At 39.9% G+C, this 18901-nt stretch overlaps 1 protein-coding gene across 2 annotated transcripts in view; it reads right to left on the minus strand.

The window, feature by feature from the left end:
• Nucleotides 1-18901, minus strand: part of LOC119890278 (oocyte zinc finger protein XlCOF6-like) — a 19952-nt gene continuing 1051 nt past the window's right edge. For both annotated transcript variants that reach the window (XM_038701461.1, XM_038701462.1), the window contains exons 2-9: nucleotides 18540-18825; nucleotides 15579-15637; nucleotides 13012-13222; nucleotides 9668-10392; nucleotides 7875-8084; nucleotides 6952-7075; nucleotides 3804-4037; nucleotides 1-1375 (exon numbers count right to left, since the gene is read on the minus strand). In XM_038701461.1, the coding sequence (XP_038557389.1) occupies nucleotides 711-1375; nucleotides 3804-4037; nucleotides 6952-7075; nucleotides 7875-8084; nucleotides 9668-10249 (1815 nt within the window). In that variant the 5' untranslated portion in view covers nucleotides 10250-10392; nucleotides 13012-13222; nucleotides 15579-15637; nucleotides 18540-18825 and the 3' untranslated portion in view covers nucleotides 1-710. The remainder of the gene's footprint in view (nucleotides 1376-3803; nucleotides 4038-6951; nucleotides 7076-7874; nucleotides 8085-9667; nucleotides 10393-13011; nucleotides 13223-15578; nucleotides 15638-18539; nucleotides 18826-18901) is intronic.

Here is an 18901-nt window from a genome sequence, read left to right on the forward strand (position 1 = left end):
TCAACATGTATAGTGACTTTATTCAATAGCTAGGAGAGCTGTGAAAGTGTTGACTGTGTGTTAATATTCAGTTAGAGGTGAATTTGTGCATTATACTTTGTCAAATAAAATATTCAGTTACATTTTGATACCCAGCCCAACATAGAAGTAATCAAATTAAAGGAAGAGTCCACTCAAAAACACTTAAACATAAAGACGCACCTACAGTAGGTTGCATTTCTGTGTGTATTTGCTGTTTTATTTTGTTTAACACTAGATATAGATAGATATAGAGAGATATATCACGTTGAGATACTTCCAGTTGAACTTCAATGTACTGTGACAGCTTAAGTATTTGTTTTATCTTAAGCATCAGCAGTAAATGTCAGCTTTAGCTGTCAGCCACTCAGAATCAAACAGCGCACTGATGTTCAACAACCACAACTAAAGAAATCCACCCCTGAAGAAGCTCAGGGAACAGTTTCTACACGAGCAGCAAATACCTCTCAATGCAACAAAACATACTGGCATCTAAGTAATAGTCAGGACTCTTACTTCTCTAGTTGTCGACTGGGAAACGTCACAGCTGCTAATAATGTCTAATGAGTTCACATCTGTTCTGTAGAGGTTGTTCAAAGGCAATCTGGGGTATGCAAATGATAATAATAAGCTGAAGAAAATGAAGACAGGGCAGGAGGAGGGAAAGTGGAGGAGATGACAGGATCATTGTACTACACTGTGTTTATCTCAACTGTCTGCGCCACAGAGCAGAGTCCGCTGCCCTCCTCCTGTAGGATCAGCAGCTCTCCTACCGCCGGCTGCCCGTGGACCACGATGCACTGCTCTGCGCCCTCCGATATCACCACCTCCACCAGCTCCTGCTCTGTCCCTGCATGCAGCGAACTCTCTGAGGCAAGGAGCAGAGGGGTGGAGCTTGGCGTGGACAGGTCATCTGTGTGGACGTAGATGACAGCATGTTGGATGTCACCTGAAGCCTCTCCATCTCCTCCCCTGTCTGCTCTCGAGGTCTCTTTCTCTTCTTGCCTCGCCTCCTTTTCCTCCCCTTTTCCTCGTCCCCTTTTCCGCTTCACTTGGCCCTCCTCCTCAACGCCTTCCCCTTGAGGTAGCGAATTCTTCTTGGGCCTGCCTCTGATTGGCTTTGGGTGACGGGAGCCTAAAGCTGCTAACTCTTGCACAACCTCCTCCTCTCCGTGTCCTCCCTCCGACTCCGCCACCTTCACCTCCTCCTGACTTCCTCCCTCAGTCCTGTGCTGAGCTTGGTGCCTCTGCAGACTTTGTCTCACAGTGTAGGAAGCGCCACAGTGGCAGCTGTACGGCTTCTCCATCACGTGAGACGACTTTATGTGTCTCCTCAGCTTGGTCGCCAAGGTGTAGCCTGAGGGGGGGAAAAAAAAACATCAAATCTGAACGGCAAAATCACCCGTCCATAAAAACTTTATTAACATCAATTAACAGTTAAAGAAACACTCACTTTGTTACATTACCAGTTTTCTTAACCTCGTGTTTGCTATTTGATTTTTCTTAATTCTTACCAAAATTGTTGGTAATCATTAAACAATCTCTCATTATGTCAGAAAATACCATGTAAAGACTAAAACCAACAATGTGTTAGCCCGTCTCTCAATACTTTTGGACTTCTCTACTCCGTCTAAGCCCACTGGTTCCTCCTGAAGATGTAAATCTCTAAAAACTGCTCACAGATATATAGTTTTACTTTTAAAATGTCTCTTTGCCTAAAACAGCTGTTCACTCCAGTTTTAGCAAACATTCCATAAACAGGAAGAAATAGTGCATTTGTTGGGAACTATTTTCAGGGCAGATGAATCCACATTTGGTTCCCTAATATTGGGGCGGCAGGACGGTGTATGTGGGATTTAACAAGAATAAACTACAGTGTGTGCATTAATGGTGAAGAAGAAGAAACATCGCAGTGAGTCAGTGAGGCTCACTGATGTTTTTTTAGTAGTTTTTGGACAACAATGAAGCTCCATATCTGAGAGGAATAAGAGATACCAGGCTGAGACACACAATACTTAGAACTAAGATCTTTCCTTGTTGGTTTTGGTCTTTTCATGTCATTTAAGTCAAATTGTATGTAAAGCACTCCAAAACTGCCTGAATTGTGCTATATTATATCCTCAATATAAAGAAACTATCATATAACTTTGAATAAATGAAGTCAACAAAAAAAAACCCCACCAATTCACTTCTGTAAACACATTTCACAAAAATAATGACAAATAATGAAAAGAAATACAAGCCACCTGTGTCTGTTAGCCAGTCACGAGGGATAAAAATGCCACTGCCTAAAAAAACATTTGAGTTCATCAATAATGGAACTACTGAACTCAGCAAACACGTTTCATAAAAAGTATATGTGAACAACCTGTGGAATCTGTGTTTATGCTTTCCAATCATGTATGTAGGACAGAACATCTGCTGCCCTCTGAGTGAGACAAACAAGGTGGTTAGAGGGCAACTGGCTGCTGACTGGCTTATTTCATTTGTTTTGTTTCAGCTGCAGTTTGTTTTTCACTTTGAAACTCTCCTCTTATTCAATTTTTAGCCACGAGAGCATTTTGGAAACAGCATAACGTGAATGAATTATTTTATTTGAATAAGAATTGTCTAACATGTTAACATTTTACACATGAAACCGCTAAATCTCTTATTTAAAATGTCTGTTAAGCAACAATAAGGTCAACACGTGTTGACACGTCTCTATTTTTAAGAGGGAATGGTTTATGAGCTACATTTGAATGGCCTTTTAAAGAAATTTTTAATCTACAATGTGTGGGACATTGACATTCTTAAGCGAAATCACTTGAGTCAGCGTCGGCTGGGTTGAAGACTACAAGTTACTAAAAAAACAACAATCTGAAGTGAGCTTTTCAGACCTCTGTAGGACACTCCTCATCTCTGATGCAGGATAGAGGATGCTGGCTACATTAGCAGCTACTACTGTAACACGCCTGAATCTCCGACCAAACTGTTGCCGGTTGAGTTGCACTGTGGGTAATGTAGGCACCAGGTTTTGACAGAAGTAGAATGTGTGGAGTTAAAAAGACGATACCTCTGGTTCTGCTGATTTTGATTTAAGACATGATTGTTTTTTTAAAGTTAAAAGGAGTGCAATGCTAAACTCTTTTTAAGAAGTGTGGTGAGCTGCGACTGCCTTGACTGGACCGACTGACGTGATACAGTCAATATTTCAGTCCTCAAATGTTGAAAATCTTTAGAAATACATCATAATATTATGAAAACACCGCAAGAAATCTTAAAAAATTATGTAATTGTGATATTGAATGTTGGTTTCATTTATCTACACATAATACAGAAGAAACAGTGACCCAAATCTGCAGTTCCCCTCATCGCTATAGATCTTTTTAACAACAACTTTCCCTCCCAATGCTCTCATCAGTGTCGTTTCCAGCCACAGCAGGCAGATGTGAAGTGAACAAGCTAAAAAACAGATTTTCAGGTGGTTGTTGTTCTGTGTCTTCGTGATGTCAGAGTTGGGGGCAGCACAACAAGCTGTAAATACAAGTGGCCAAAAATCAATTGTCGCAAGTTTAAAACCACCATGTGCTGAATTTTAAAACTTTCTGACTTTGGTTCCACCTTGCCGTGGTGTAAAAGGCGACGTTCTGCTACACTGCTTCAATCCCAGTAATAAGGACTGCAGTGCAGAGGGAATTGGGCATCACAAATTCCACATGGAATTACTTATCTAGGTGAGATAAGAGGAATTGTCCCTGACCTGTTTTGAATTTGACTTTTAAATTTTTATATCATGTTCTGACCTTTTCCACAGATAGGGCAGCGATGGGGTCTCTCTCCAGTGTGCAGTCTCTCGTGTGACTTCAGGCTGTGCGGGTCCCTCAGCGATTTTCCGCAGTAGCTGCAGAGGAAACCTCCGCCGGTGTGGGAAAACATGTGCCGACGGAGTTCTGGTTTCTGGGAGAAACTCTGGTCACACTCGGAGCAGGGATACGGCTTCTCTCCATTGTGAATTCTCAGATGGCACTCGAGGTTCCCTGAGAGACGCACAGACAGACAGTTAGACTGGAAGACAGAGATAGTCGGAGATTATACTTGGTTGTGGCCGCAGGGGAACTGTGAATATGCATTTTTCCAATAATATGTGAATAATAGGTTCTCTCACCAAATTGATGCTGTCACTCTGACGAATGAAAACATAAATTGCAGGAATTGATCACAGCTGGAGACATCCTCTCAGTGTCACAAAAACAACTTAACCCATAAATATAATCCCAACACAATGATGTGTTCTGTCTTTTATGATTAAAGGAACACTTTGACGTTTGGGAAAATATGTTTACTTCTTACTGAAGGTCAGATGAGAAGATCAATATCAATTTCATGTGTACTTGGTAAAACGGCAGCTCTGGGAGGCAATTAGCTTGTGGAGCAAGAGGAAACAGCTAGCCTAGCTCTGTCAAAGGTGCCACTTTGCATTTTAACAACTCCAAAGCTGATTGAGATGTTGTTTGTGTGTGCTTCATGAGGAATGCAGTGTTTCCCACAGAATGACAGTGTTGGTCAGTGTTAGCAGGGTATATTTAGTTTCTAAATAGTTTCTATTTTTTAGTTTAGATTCTGTTTCTACTAGATTATTTCTCCATCTTATTTTACCTACTCACTTATGTAATTGCCTTTCCCTTCAGTTATATTCACATACACCTAGACCTGCTCTGCTGACTTTCTCCATCAGCAGTACATTTACATTTATTTATTGACTTACAATTGCTATACATCTCAGAGGTCACACGCTTCTGGAGCAACGAGGGGTTAAGTGTCTTGCTCAGGGACACAATGGTGGATGTCTCGGAGTGGGAATTGAACCCAGGTCTCCCACACCAAAGGCAAAGCATCACCACCCCAACAGTACGTTTTATAAAGCCGCTGAAAAGACACCGAACTTGTCTTCTGGATTTTTTGCACGTGACCTGCATGTGGAGGAGGCTTGTTAATGACGTAGTCTAGTAAAACGAAACCAATGTTGTGGCTAACGAATGACATCTGCACTGTTGCTTTACCTGGACCGTGCTTTGAATATATCCCGCATTTGCATCTTGTAACGTAATGGATAACATCTCTTTGTGTTTCTCTGCAAAATGCAGTCCATATTTGGGAAACACTGGAATGCTTTAGAGCTACTTATGACCAAAAACATCTAGTCCTGGTGTAGCTGACAAGATACAATGTGAAAACAAAGACATCATTTGGCCTTTTTTTCTATTTCGTGGAGGTTAGCTGTGCTGAGCAGTGGTGCCAACGATTAGTTAATGGAAAATAGCTAAAGTCTGCTTGAAAGGTTGGTATATGATCAGTTACCTTTGTCATTAGTTATTATTTAGACAAAAAGTTGCTAAATCTAGTAAGAAAGTCCTTAAGTTGGCAGCAATGGTGCTTAGTTAAGCTAAAAACATGTCCTTGCCTATTCTCTCTCCAAGCACAGAGAAGAAATGTCATTCAAATGTCAAATCATTTTACACCTGGCAGGCAAGACAACTGACAAGTGTATTTTCCAAAATGTTATAGTATTCCTTCAATGCGAGACCGTTTGCAGAACAGTGTAGCCACAGATTTTCCTTTTATTTCCCAAGATTCTCTAGAGTCCGTTGCTTTAAAGACATCATTATTAGGCGACCAGATGGAGTGTGAGTGTAATGAGACTAAAAACAGGAAACAAACATGTCTCCATGTGAGGTTTGTTTATTTCTTTCCCTTTTTGAAACGTTCAATGATACATAAATAGTAACAGTGAGATAAGGATAGAAGATTCATAAAGTCAACGAACAGACACCGTGATATCAGTTCTACAGGAATATCTATCTAAAGTTTGTTAACAAACAAAGACCAAGTAAAGTTGTAACAGTTAAAACCCCCTGAGTGCACTGAACTGAGCAACGATGTGTTTTGTTGCTGAGGAGGAGGAAGACTTTGTCCTTCAAAATGTACAGACAGGCAATCTGTACTTTATGTATGAGAGGAGCTTTAAACATGACAGAAAACGAGAGCTAGCTGTTTAGACCATCGTATAGAAACTAAACTGATTACGAGATGAGAGACACATTTTAACTTTAAAAAGAAAAGCTGGGCTCAGTGAGTCACAGTCAGGTGGTGATGTGAGAAGAAAACTCACCGCTGCACTGCAGGTCAGATCCCGGGCTAAAGTTAGGAGTTAGTAAAACCTGCTGGTGATCTTCAGATTGTTTTGCTCATTAAACATTTTTATCTAACATTTTTCAACATGAAAAAAGTGGTCAAGCGGAGGGAGGTGCATTCAGAATCTAAACAATTAATAAGATTTTGTTTGAAACACTGTTTATCTTTGCTGTTTTTTTTACTTGATCAATTAATTTTTACCATAATTTACCTCCCACAGACCCTGGGTTGCAAGAATACTTAGCTTACTGATATCTGTAGAAAAGACTTTGTTTGATGATGTAGTTGTCTAGCTGCGCCCTCCGTGTGCAGCCACGAGTTTAGTTTAGTTTAGTTTCGTTTCGTTAGTGCCGTCTGTTAAGTTTCTAGTGATTAATGAATATTAGTTATGCATTAGGCAGCATGATAACTCTGTTCATGTGATGCAGGGACAATGTTTCTGATTATTGCTAATTTTGTTCTTGGCAGACCACACACTATAACTATTGGAATCACGCGTCTGTATGACTACTGTTAAAGGCAACCAAGATTAAAGAAAGTAAAACAAGGCTGCTTTGTGGGTGTTCTAATCGACACCACCTGAACAACACAACCTCTTTAGACTAGTGAATACAGTCCTTATTGAAATCCTCAGTGACAATATCAGTCAGGAGGTCGGTCCCCCCGCTGGCCTTTAGTAAGTTCTCCACAAAACAACAACAACTGACTCTTTAACAGCTCGTGGCATCTCCAGGATCAGGCTTGAGCCTCGGACATTACCTTTCTGACTGAAGCACTTCCCACAGTGCTGACAGATGTGAGGTTTTTCCCCCGTGTGGAGCTTCATGTGGTTCCTCAGAGAGCCGGAGTTAGCCAGCAGCTTGGGGCAGAGAGCACACTGCACCTGGGAGAGAAAATGCTAAATCAGATGTAGCGTGTTTTTCTCCCCTAGTTCTAAATACTTTAAGATCAAACTGCTGTTTGGGGGGGAAAAAAAACAAGACCAGCATGCAAATTTAACGATGTTATGTGAAAGACTGTGGGCTGAGAGGTGCAGGGACTTTTTTAAGAAACTGTGTTTTAAAGTTGGAAATAGCTGAGGGGAAGGTGAAGCAGCAGCAGCAACAATTATTCAACTATTCTTCCTTTGTGATTGCAGATTTCAGGAGAAATTATGTGCATGAGTGAAAAATGAATCAATTAAGCTGCCCACCGTCCACCTTTTTAACACAGAGATAATTTGAAAATGTCGCCAAAGATGGGTGAACAAGCACTTAAAGGGGCCACATGGAGTTTCCTTGTAAAAAAAAATTCAGTGTTACTCACCAAAATGCATTGTGTGTATCCTTGACCTCTACCGTGTGGCTTAATGTATTTCATTCCTCACACAACATTTGCAATTAGTTTTATTGCAAGTACTTTAAATCCAGCATAGTTTACATGTTCACTAGCATGCACTTTTCTTCTTCTTTCCTGCCTTTGTTGCTGCATTGCAGTGTTTCATGGCGTGTTAACTGCACCTGTAGATCAGTGGAATCATAGGAACCATTGGTAGGACTGTGTCAAATGTGCGCCCTCGTGTGCACGAGATAAACAAAACAAGGCTCCACTCACAGAAAAACAGCTCCGTAGAGCTACCAGAGGTCTAAAATGCCATAGGGAACTTTTAACAGCGCAGAGTAACAGTAACTAGCTGCTAGTACCTTAGGCGGCTGTGTGTAAATCATTCTGCTGCAGTGAAGGAGGCGGTGGATGCGTAGGGAGGGGCGGCGTGCGAATGCCTTGCCACAGTGCTCGCAGACGTAAGGCTTTTCTCCGGTGTGCAGGACCATGTGCTCCTTCAGGTCCCGCTTCAGGCCGTAGGTCTTCTCACAGTGAGGACAGGAGAAAGGACGCTCTCCGCGGTGACTCATCTAGAAAATAACACCATTATTATTTGAAATAAAATATATTATTACTACTTCTATTGTTTCTATTCATTGCGATGAGTAAATTGCTACTCTGCATGATGACTAAGCTCGTGGCCATCAAGGGAGCATTCAGTAGAGGGAAAAACTCCCTGTACCCACACACCGCTTAAAAAAAGCCAGTGGTGACATAACTTGTTTTGGCCATTTAGTTGTCAAGGGTTTTTTGTTTTTTTTTAATCCTGTGGATAACTGAGCAAACAGGATAACAACTCTTATAGCAGAATCAAGAGTCAACAGAATGAAAGAGGACAGACGTCTTTGTGGAGTTACAATTACCACCTTCTTTGGCAATTCTGTACTGATATTTCTTGCTATTAGTCAGATTTGTTTGTGTAAAAAAAAAAACATAAAAAATATAAAAATACACTGGCTGATATATTATCACAAACTCTGCATAAATTATATTTGCCTCAAATATCCATAATACACTAACGCTAGTTGGCGGTTGTGTTACACCTTCTACTTCTGCCGGCCGAGGCAGCTAACTTCAGGTTTAGCCCCACACTAACTTGAATGGGAGTAATATGATAATTGTGCGGCTCTTCTATATTTTTCAAATGTTATCGACTGAATGGATCATATTGGAGCTACTCCTTGTTTTCTAATTTAATGTAATAACTAAATATTAATTTATTTTGTTGTGTTTTTTCCTTAAAGAATTAGCTTGATGGCAATGTTAATATTATTATTTTAGTTAATTTATTTGGGCTTTTGTTTTGGAGGAACTGGGTAGCTTGGGCAGGTGAATCTACATTTAGGGGTAGTCACATTTAGCACAGGTAGAAGTTTGTTTGTTTGCTTGCTTGAAATGGAAATAAACCGCATAAACGCTATGCTTGCCTGGACACTTACATTTCCCCGCGTAAGATTTGTTTTATCTTTATTTTATTTTTTGTTCTTTTTGTTTGATTTCTCTTGAGGACAAATTGACATACATGATACAGATCACATTCTGATAGTGAAACGAGTCATTTCGCGGGGATTGTGACACAACTGATCCACCCCGTTACACATGCTTGTTTGGCCGCTAGTAAAATGGACTTGCGATGAGATGCTACATGAGTAACTTAACCCCTCTGAAAGTCTTGTTTTTGCAGCAGTGACGTACAGGTGTACTACAGTACCGCCACACTACCCTGTGACTGCGGCGGTCAGACGTAAAACAGAGTTGAATCAGCTTTTCAGCCTTGTGTTAAGTTACTCTATATTTCTATTATAGTTCAGCTATACTTATTATACTTGTCTTTTCATAGGATGGATTTCATATGTTAGTCTTATTTTTTTCATCTTAATTTAAATATATTTGTGTTGTCGTTCATAGTTGTTATAAACAATACTAATACATTTCCAGTGACATTTACTGTTTTGAATTTACTGCTACATTGCTCTGTGAAATGTTCTGCTCACTACATATCTTGGTCACACCTCTTAAATAACCAAATTTAAGTTATCCTTTTGGACTTTGAACTCAAGAAAATTTAAAAAAAAGAAATTCATCCACTCAATCATCCAATCACACTTCCTACCTGATGGGCTCTGAAGCTTTCTGCAGAGGTGTAGTTTTTCCCACACTCTTGGCAGCTGAAGGGTTTCTCATCTGTGTGACTGAACTGGTGTTTCTTTAAGTGACCGATCTGGAAGAACTTCTTGCCACAGCTGGAACACCTGTAGCGCCTCTCTCTGATCTCTGGACGCCACGCCGCCCCGGCTACATAGGCAGCTGAAATAGCCACAGCATCCTGGTGTGATATCTTCACGGAAACCTCCTTTTCTGTGACAGGCCTGGAGCCCTCTGTGGCGCTCCGGCACCGTCCCTCTGTCTGTTTGGGCAGGTCGGGGCGGGCAGGGGGTTGCTTCCCTCGGCTGGTCAGACAGTGAACGCGACGCGGTTTAGCAGCTAGGCGGGAGCTGCAGCGGGCAGGAGGAGGTGCAGAGAGGCCTCTCGAGTCTGCCTGTCCGTCTGCAGATTTACAGCGCGACTGTCGGTCCACAACAGCCGGGACACTGCCTCTACTGTTTGTGTGTCCATCTGCTGTTGTGGTTGCGACACTTTTATTGGATGCGTTAGCTGTTCTGTTCTGGATTTTCTTGGCTCTCCTCTTCCTCATGTGTGTGTTTGGGTGTCTTCTCTTGATGCTTCTGCTTTGGTTTTTGTTCTGTTCTTCCTCCTGTTTGTCTTCAGTCTCCTCTTCCTTTCCATGAGTGATCGATATGTTGGTCTCTGGGTCTTTTATCTGTTCCACTTTGTTATCTATTCAACAAAAAAGATTACCGTGTGCAATGGTTAGCTGATTAATAGAAAACGTATCTGCAACAATTTTGACAATTGATGTATAATTGCAAAAATACCAAACATTCTCTGGTTTAAGCCTCTTAGATGGAGGATTTGTGACTTTTCTCTGTTTTATATCCTTGTAAACTGAATAAATCTGGACTCTTGGTCAGACAAAACAAGCAACAAGAGGACATCACCGTGGGCTTTTTGTCATTCTATAGATTTAACAATAAACGGTTAATCAAACAATCCTCAAAACACTAAATGATCAAAATAGGCATTATAAAATAATGATTACAGACTTTATTTATTTTAAGTTACTGTTATGGTAACTTGACAGTTTTCACACACTGTTGATCTCCAATACTTCACACTGAATTTCTGTACAATGCTGAAGAGTACAATTGGTAGAGGAAGTATTCAGATACTTTTAAAATAAATTTAGCAATAGAACAATGTAAAAAAACCAAACAACAACATTTGCTTCAATACCATTTCCTCTGGAATGATAATATGTTAATAATAATATTCTATTTATTTGTTTGCTTTTGTCTTTTATTACTTGTTATTCACTTTAAAAGGTTATTTTATCTATGTTATTGTATTTTTTGCCCAAATTACAACTTTCTTCCAAAGCTAATGGATATGTGCTACTAAAACAATGTAATTTCCCTGCAGGCCTCTTATCTTATTATCTTTCATTTAGCATTCATAATTGTTTTGGAGATGCATTCATGATTTATAGCCTCAATCTGTTTAAATCGGCGCTCTACAAGAGCAAGAGTTTAATAAGATATCTACAGTACAGCCGCAGTCTGTTGCTGCTGGGTACTTTCTGCATGAACGTTCTCCTTAATGGCCCATCAATAACAGCATATAAATGCTACACAAACCAGAAATAATAAAAGGCAAGCTGGAGAGCACATTATTACTATATAACAAACGTGCTTTAATGATTTTGTTTTCTTGCTTGGTGTTTTCATTTAACTGATGTATTTTGTGTGTGCCAGAAATGATTCATCCTCTAATTATTCATCTCCAACTCTCATCCTCCTTTTGAGTGCATTTCAGTCGACTAGAAAGGTTTTCCCTCACAAAGCTCTCAACTGAAACTAACTGATGTCAGTGACAATAAATAATGATGATGAGGAAATTCTGCTTTCATCATTGAGCTGATCAATGGCGTCGATGCTCATTCATCTACTAAGGCCTTCGTTTTTACTCTTTGTCTGGGGCTGTAATTATAAAACTGGATGGGTAAATGAGGATTTCTGGGGTCAATTGTTGTTATTGAGTCCTCTGAACGCTGGAGTTAACTGTCCCTCTAGCTCTCCAGGTGGAGAGAATTAATTAATATGAAGTAGACTGAAGCAGCCAGAGTCTAATGGCATTCATCAGGGCCATGTAACCTGTTTGGTACCACTTTACTGTAATACTCATCATTATTGACTTAATTAATGCAAGACAATCATTTATAATTCATTATAAATCAGTAATCAGACTGTGAGAAGTGACGGACAATCATGGATTAAATTAATATTGATGTAATTACTACAACGCTGCCTCAATGTTGATAATATGCATTAAAGTATTCAAACTAATGGGGTAAAAAAATAAACTCATTTTCATAATTTTAAAGCTGCATTAATTAATAATTCTATATAGTGAAATGACTATGTGTAATGTAAAAGGGGTCACTTGTAGTGACTAAGACACTGAGTGTTTTTTGTGTCTTTCAGCTCGTTGTTTTGGTTGGCCAAAAAACAAAAACGGACTAATGCAGCTTTAAGCGAATTTCTTTATATTTAATCCAAAACAAAATCCTTTAAATAAAAAAAAATACAATACCTAGTATTTAGGATTGGAAGTTGTGAGAGCTTTTAGTAATGTTACTTTTTTCCGTATACATGTGACTGAAAAAAACTGAATCATTACTTCCTGAGATGAGGATGTTATATTATAAATATTAAAAATAACAGGGAAAATAGTTAAATGAGATGAATTTAAATGATAATACTGAATTATTGGCCAGCTTTAGTTGTCCACATTAAAATTATGGTGGTGACTAACCACTCAGTGAAAATCATTGACTCCAAGTAGCTAATCGGCTGTGGCTCAGGAGGTAGAGCGGGTTGCTCGTTAATCCCCGGCTCCTCCAGACTGCATGTCGAAGTGCCCCTGGCCAAGACACTGAACCCCGAATTGCCCCTGGCAATGGAGTGTGAATGGTGAATGCAGATGTAGTGTAGAGCGCATTTACATTTACACAAAACTGATTGAAGACATCAGAGTTAACGGGCCAATAAGCCTTTACTAATGACATACTAACATTTATAACTGCAGAGTCGCAGTGCAACTTAATACTTGAAAATGTTTTCTATACTGGATTAGTTTTTAATTTCAATAAAACTGCATGACACATTTTGATACCCAAAGCTGGCAAAATGAACCCAATCACACACTGTTCTGGAAGATAAACCTGGTTATTAATCACTAAATCCTTCCTTAGACTCCAATGTGACTACAAACCTAATCAGCTGATCTTTTTGGCTGATCGATCGATTAACCACCCGTCTGCCTGTCTACAGCCGTTACCTGTGTGTCTAGCGGAGTGGTCCTGTGCGTCAGGCTTTTCTGTTGTCTGACTTTTTCCCACAGCGTTTCCGTACAAAGCAGCTCTGTTCCTGGCTGGATGTCCCGACACACACGCAGACACACATCCACGCACTCGCCCTCACACGCCTCTCCACAGGCACAGTGCACTGCCACGTTCTGCTGGACTCTGGATTGCGCCTGGCAGGCAAATCTGAGGGGAAATCAACACAAATGAATGCAAACACAGCTGAGAATTTGTATTGCCTCGTCTGAGGAATCAAGTTACATCTATAACTTGATTCCTCAGACGACGCCACCGTCGTCTGTTGGTCCAGTTCCACGGATAGGATCACCATGGGCACCCTGACCGGTCTGCGGCTACGCAACAAACTGTGATGCACTTTCTATCAGAACCAGCATCAACCCTTTCAGCTATTTGCCTTGGCCTCCCACGACCCTGTCGCCGGTTCACTGCTTTTCCTTCCTTGGACCGCTCCTAATAGGTACTGACCTCTGCAGACCGTTGTGGAGATGCTCTGATTCAGTTGTCTATCCATCACAATTTGGCCCTTGTCAAAGTCACTCAGATCCTTACACTCGCCAGTTATAACACATCAACTTTGAGGACACAATGCTCACTTGCTACCTAATAAATCTCATCCACTGACAGATGCCATGGTAACAAGACAATCAGTGTTATTTACTTCACCTGTCAGTGGTCATACTGTTATGGGTGATCGGTCTATAATTAGGAGATTAGATAACAGTTTGTTTGGGGAGCAGTCCAGAATGCAGCTGCTCTCCCTTGTGGCTCATCACAAGGAGACTTGGTGGCAGCAAATGCAATTTTCTCCAGTTTCACTCTCTGGGAGAACCACAGGCCAGTTTAATCAGGACACAACACAGTGCACTGCCTGGAGCAGGAGAAAATGTTGGCAGTACATACACAGCAAGAAAGTGCAGAAGACACACAAACCACAGCGTTGACAAAACATAACACGCTCAATATGGTAAAACTGTCAAATATGGAGGGAGAGAAGGAAGAACGGAAGAGATGCTCTTTAGTACGGGATGAGGTCAGTTTCAAATGGTGACACGAGCATCTCTAAGAAAGATTTTAATAACATCTTAATTCATTTAAGCACCCTTAAGTCTGTAGTTTCAACACTAAGATGAAGAGTGTTTTCTGTATTCTAGTGCCATAGTTGTAATGAACTGTCAAACCCTCTAACCTTCAAGCCGAAGCTTACATACTGCACGCTACATATAATTCCTAAACTGAAGGAGGACATCTGAATGCATTGTGTTATGTTTTACCATTTAATCCATTGTTTGCACCTTGAATAATGCCAGACATCTGTCTTTTATGATGCTTTTTTTTGTCTAGGAAACTTTCTTTCATTTTCATAAATAGATGTATTGATTATGTGCTTTTATGATTCATTTTTTTTTACTATGCTAGCGGTATGGCTCCATGGATGGCAATGTTCACCTGTCATCTGGTCAGTCTTTCTACCACTTTATTTCAGAAACTATTGAATTAATTGGCATGAAATTCTGTTCAGACATTCATGTTCTCCAGAGGGTAAATCCTAATAACTTAATAATTAATTACATTTTTCATCTAGAGTAATCATCGGATCAAAATTTTACTTTGTCCAACACTTTGGTTTATGACCAAAAACACTAATGACATACCCATCAGCCTCACCTGTGCTTTGTGTTTTGAGCAATTGCAAACGTTAGCATGGTAACAAACTAAACTAAGATGGTGAAAATGGTAAGCATCACACCAGTGCTGGGTATTAACTTGATTGACTGGATTGATTCTGATATATTAACAGCAACATGGCTTTGTTTTGATGGAAATTATTTATTTTCTGTAATTCATTCGGTTCCTATTTGTAATATAGTGATGCCAGATGGTGAATTCATTAAATAGAATGTAGCCGGTGAAAGTGATGTTGGCTTTCACTCAGTAGTTATTTATTCCGGAAACACTATTTTTAAGATGAAGAGAGTAAATATGGGTGGATAAAACAGTCCTGCTGGGCTGCACATATAAGTCTCTATATGTAGGCTTACCTTTTTCATTCAACAATGGGCGGCTCTAGTGTGATTACAAGATTATGTTCCAAGATGCTTTGGTAATAATTATATATTATTTAGAAATAGCTACATTAGAGATAATCAAGAAGCAAAGCAAAGTACATTCCCTAGAAATAACTATGATGCACAGCAGATGAAACACTTCTTATTTCAAAAAGAGATTTAAGACTTTGCTTGGACCCACACACTAAACAACATGAAAAAAAAAACACTCTCTTACTTATTCTTTGATGAGACAAAGATAGCCTGTCTCCATCTTGAAAACACCAGGGACAATGATGGAAATACGTCCAGTACTTGACAAAGTCTGATATGTTGTATTTTTCATTTTATTGACAAATAAAGCAAAGCAATCCAAGTGTTTATTCACCCTACAAAAATCTAAATTATCTCTACGAATCAGATTAAGAGACAAAAAGCTCCCAGTTCCCTTTGTGCGAGGCAGTGCGTCAACTTACTTGATCCAGACGGCGCTTTGTAGTAAAGCTTCTTTATTTGCTGCCATCTCCATTAGTGCCTATAAAAGACAACATTTACATTACAAAATCTTTTTATATTTACTTATGGTGCATTTCTAATGCTGCCTAAATAATTAGGTAAGCTATCTTATCTTAACACTAGGCTAGAAACCTGTTCACAAAGCTGCTGAGAGCAACTTTTAGTAAGAACTCAGAAAACTAAGAAAGTTGAGAGAGGGCTGTTGATTTCGTCACTATGGATGGCATCATGCTTCATGTATGAACCATGAACCTACTTCTTATGGTTTGACAGGTAACTGGTCAGTGGATAAGAAATAAAATATTTATCAATACGCAAGAGCATAAAGGAACAAATTAGACAGACAGACAGACAGATAGATAGAGTTGTAACAGAACTCAAATGCCATCAAGTCCATCAGTGTTAGTCAGTATTTTCCACACTAAGAATAACTGTGAAAACACTATGTAGTTTCATTTTAATGTTCATAACAGTGATAATTAATGTCCATGTTGACTCAATCCCACTCGGTACAAAAATGAACCGATAGGTAGGTTGTGCTTTGAATGTGTATTGATTGCAGTGCACTTGTACATTAACACATCATTTTATCTGTGAAGCTGCTCTGACTCTTTCTTTGTGGAAATTACAAGGACCGATTCATTATCTTCCCACAGGGTATGCACTCAATTAAGCAGAGAGGCTTGCATTAACTCCGCTTCTTCTGTCTGCAACCGAGACAAAATGGTTGCTGCTGGTGAATGTAAAATGATGAAGAACCTCAAGGCTGAACATTGAGATGTCTTTGCACCAGTCAGCCAGGATGGATTAATGTCTGGGACGTGGCAGATTGATACTTGACTACTGCCTTTTGAATATTACATTGAATCATAATTGCAAGGCATCTTTCTTATCAAGGCCGTTGAGACATTCTGAATGACAATGGGGAAAAACATCAGCACAAAGCTGGATAAATGATAATAAAACCGATTTTACAGTTAGAATATGATTACAGGTACTTATGAAGAAGAAACTCTGCAGTTAAGCATGAAAAGAATTCATATGCAATCATGGCGACAGTTTCTAAGAAAGCAGTAAAACACGTGAACTTAATGGGCGTCAGAGTGTCAGCTGCATCATGGAGAAACAAAGCAGTCTATAAGAGCCAATTAGCGCTCTTAGAATAAATAGGAACCAATCTTTGGGTCTTCAGATGCCACCCAGAAGCATAGACAGTTTTTGACCACGCACATACGCATGCCATCCCAGCACACAGCCACACGCATACAATGAAGATTGTCTGCAGAAACAATGGAAACTGATGAAACCAATGGGTTTAACTGCAAAGAGGACTTTCATTGATCCAACAAGGTAAAAGTGCATCAATTACTCAACCACGGGACAGGACCTCAGGGGAAAAGCTTGGGCTTAGCCTCTACACAGTCTTTGAGTTTAAAAACACAAGTGGGTTAAAGAATTAAAACAGACATGAATTATTGAATAATTAAACACTGCAAAAAAATATCCAAGAACGGGAAACAAAGACATATAATATAAATAATGTCTGAGAGGTTAAATTGTTTAATGTCGACAGGAGGTTGATGGTGTTTTTAGCCGTGCTATCTGAATGTCAGTATGCATAGCAATATGGGTTGACCTCAAAAACTTTTGGATGGATTGCCAGACATTTTGTACGGGCATTCATGGTCCCCAAATGAGGAATCCTACTGAAATTAGTAACCTCTGACTTTTCTTCTTGCGCCAACATGAAGCTGACATTTGTTGTTTTAAGTGAAATGTCTTGATAATTATTGGATGCATTGCCAAAAATTGGGGTTCAGAAATTCATGACCTCCAAAAGATAAATTGTAATACCTTTGGTGATCCCGTGACTTTTCTTCTGGCACCATCATCAGGTCAAAGTCAAATTTACTACTACTACTTTCACCTCCACCTCAGTTGTACTTTGTGTTTAGCGCTAATTAGCAAATATTAGCTTAGGTTACCATGCTAACGCACTAAACTAAAATGGTGAACATGGTGCACATTTAAGGTAAATTATACCTGCTTAACATCAGCATGTTAGCATTGTCTTTCTGAAAATGTTAGCATGCTGAAAGTAGAATTTATTTAAATTAAATTTTGTTTTATTTATATAGCGTCAATTCATTACAGAAGTTATCTAATATAGTAATAGTAATATTAACAGAGATCCAACAGTTCCCACCATAAGCAAGAAAAAACTCTCTTTCAGCAGGTGGAAACCAGCAGAACCATGACTCAGGGTGAACGGCCATCTGCCTCAACCAGTTTTGCAAAAATGCCGCCGTGGCTAAGTCTCTAACGCAAACGACAACACCTGGCTCACCGGGCACAAACGTGCAACACACTTGTGAGCATATTCATGCGCACTGTCTTGGAGATAAAAAAAAGCATCCATCCTCAAGGGGGTGATATAAAGCTAATCAGAGCATTTCTGTGACCACAGTATATGTTTTCAATTGCATTTTTGTCCGAAAGAAGAGACAAAGTGTCATAAATATGCAGAGGCACACAGTTTACAGTCATATCTGTTCAGATAGAGCTTCGTCAAACTCGTCAGCTGTGGTTGTTTTAAACAGAAGTGAACCCAAACAGCTTTCTCTTGTTGTTTCATGCTATGGTGCCCCTAGCTGCAACGCTCACATCACACCCTCTGGCCCAGAAATTAGGCGCAACAGGTTCAAAATTGTATTTACCTCATGTGCAATGAGTACTTTTAATTTCCTTTTGCATGACTAAAAAGATGTGAACTAGGTACAAAACTATGTATCTACTACTAAACATGTAATTTCAAGCTCCTTTCTGAATGAAATAAATGTTTTGTTCTTCAAAATCTTCATCTAAATAGTGATCAAAGCTGTATTCATGTTTGTCATTTTAAAACTGTGAACTCAATTTACCTTTTCTGCCTCTGTGCTGTTGGTCTGAGCTGTTTTGGACTCAGAGTTCATTGTGAGTTCACCATCTCGGCTTTGAGTCATCGGGTTAGTGTGATCCTTCAAGGCCCACTCTGTGTCCCCATCCCTCCCCAGCAGGGATCCAGCCTCCAGCGAGCGGCCAACCCACCACAGCCCCAGCATGCCCTCGCAGAGCCGTGATGGCCCCACAGCGAAGCCGCGGGGAAGCAACGAGGAAAGAAATGAGGCGAGAGCAGATGGGATGGTAGGAGCTAGACTGGCCATCAGCCTGTGCAGAGCAATAAAAAGAAAGTTACAGGCAGGATTAAGACAACCACAATGACAAACTACCAGAAGGTTTGAGA

Source organism: Micropterus salmoides, unplaced genomic scaffold (genome assembly GCF_014851395.1).
Source record: "Micropterus salmoides isolate LMB-PRFRI ecotype aquatic unplaced genomic scaffold, ASM1485139v1 Ms_hic_scaffold_6, whole genome shotgun sequence".
Classification (NCBI taxonomy): Eukaryota; Metazoa; Chordata; class Actinopteri; order Centrarchiformes; family Centrarchidae; genus Micropterus; species Micropterus salmoides.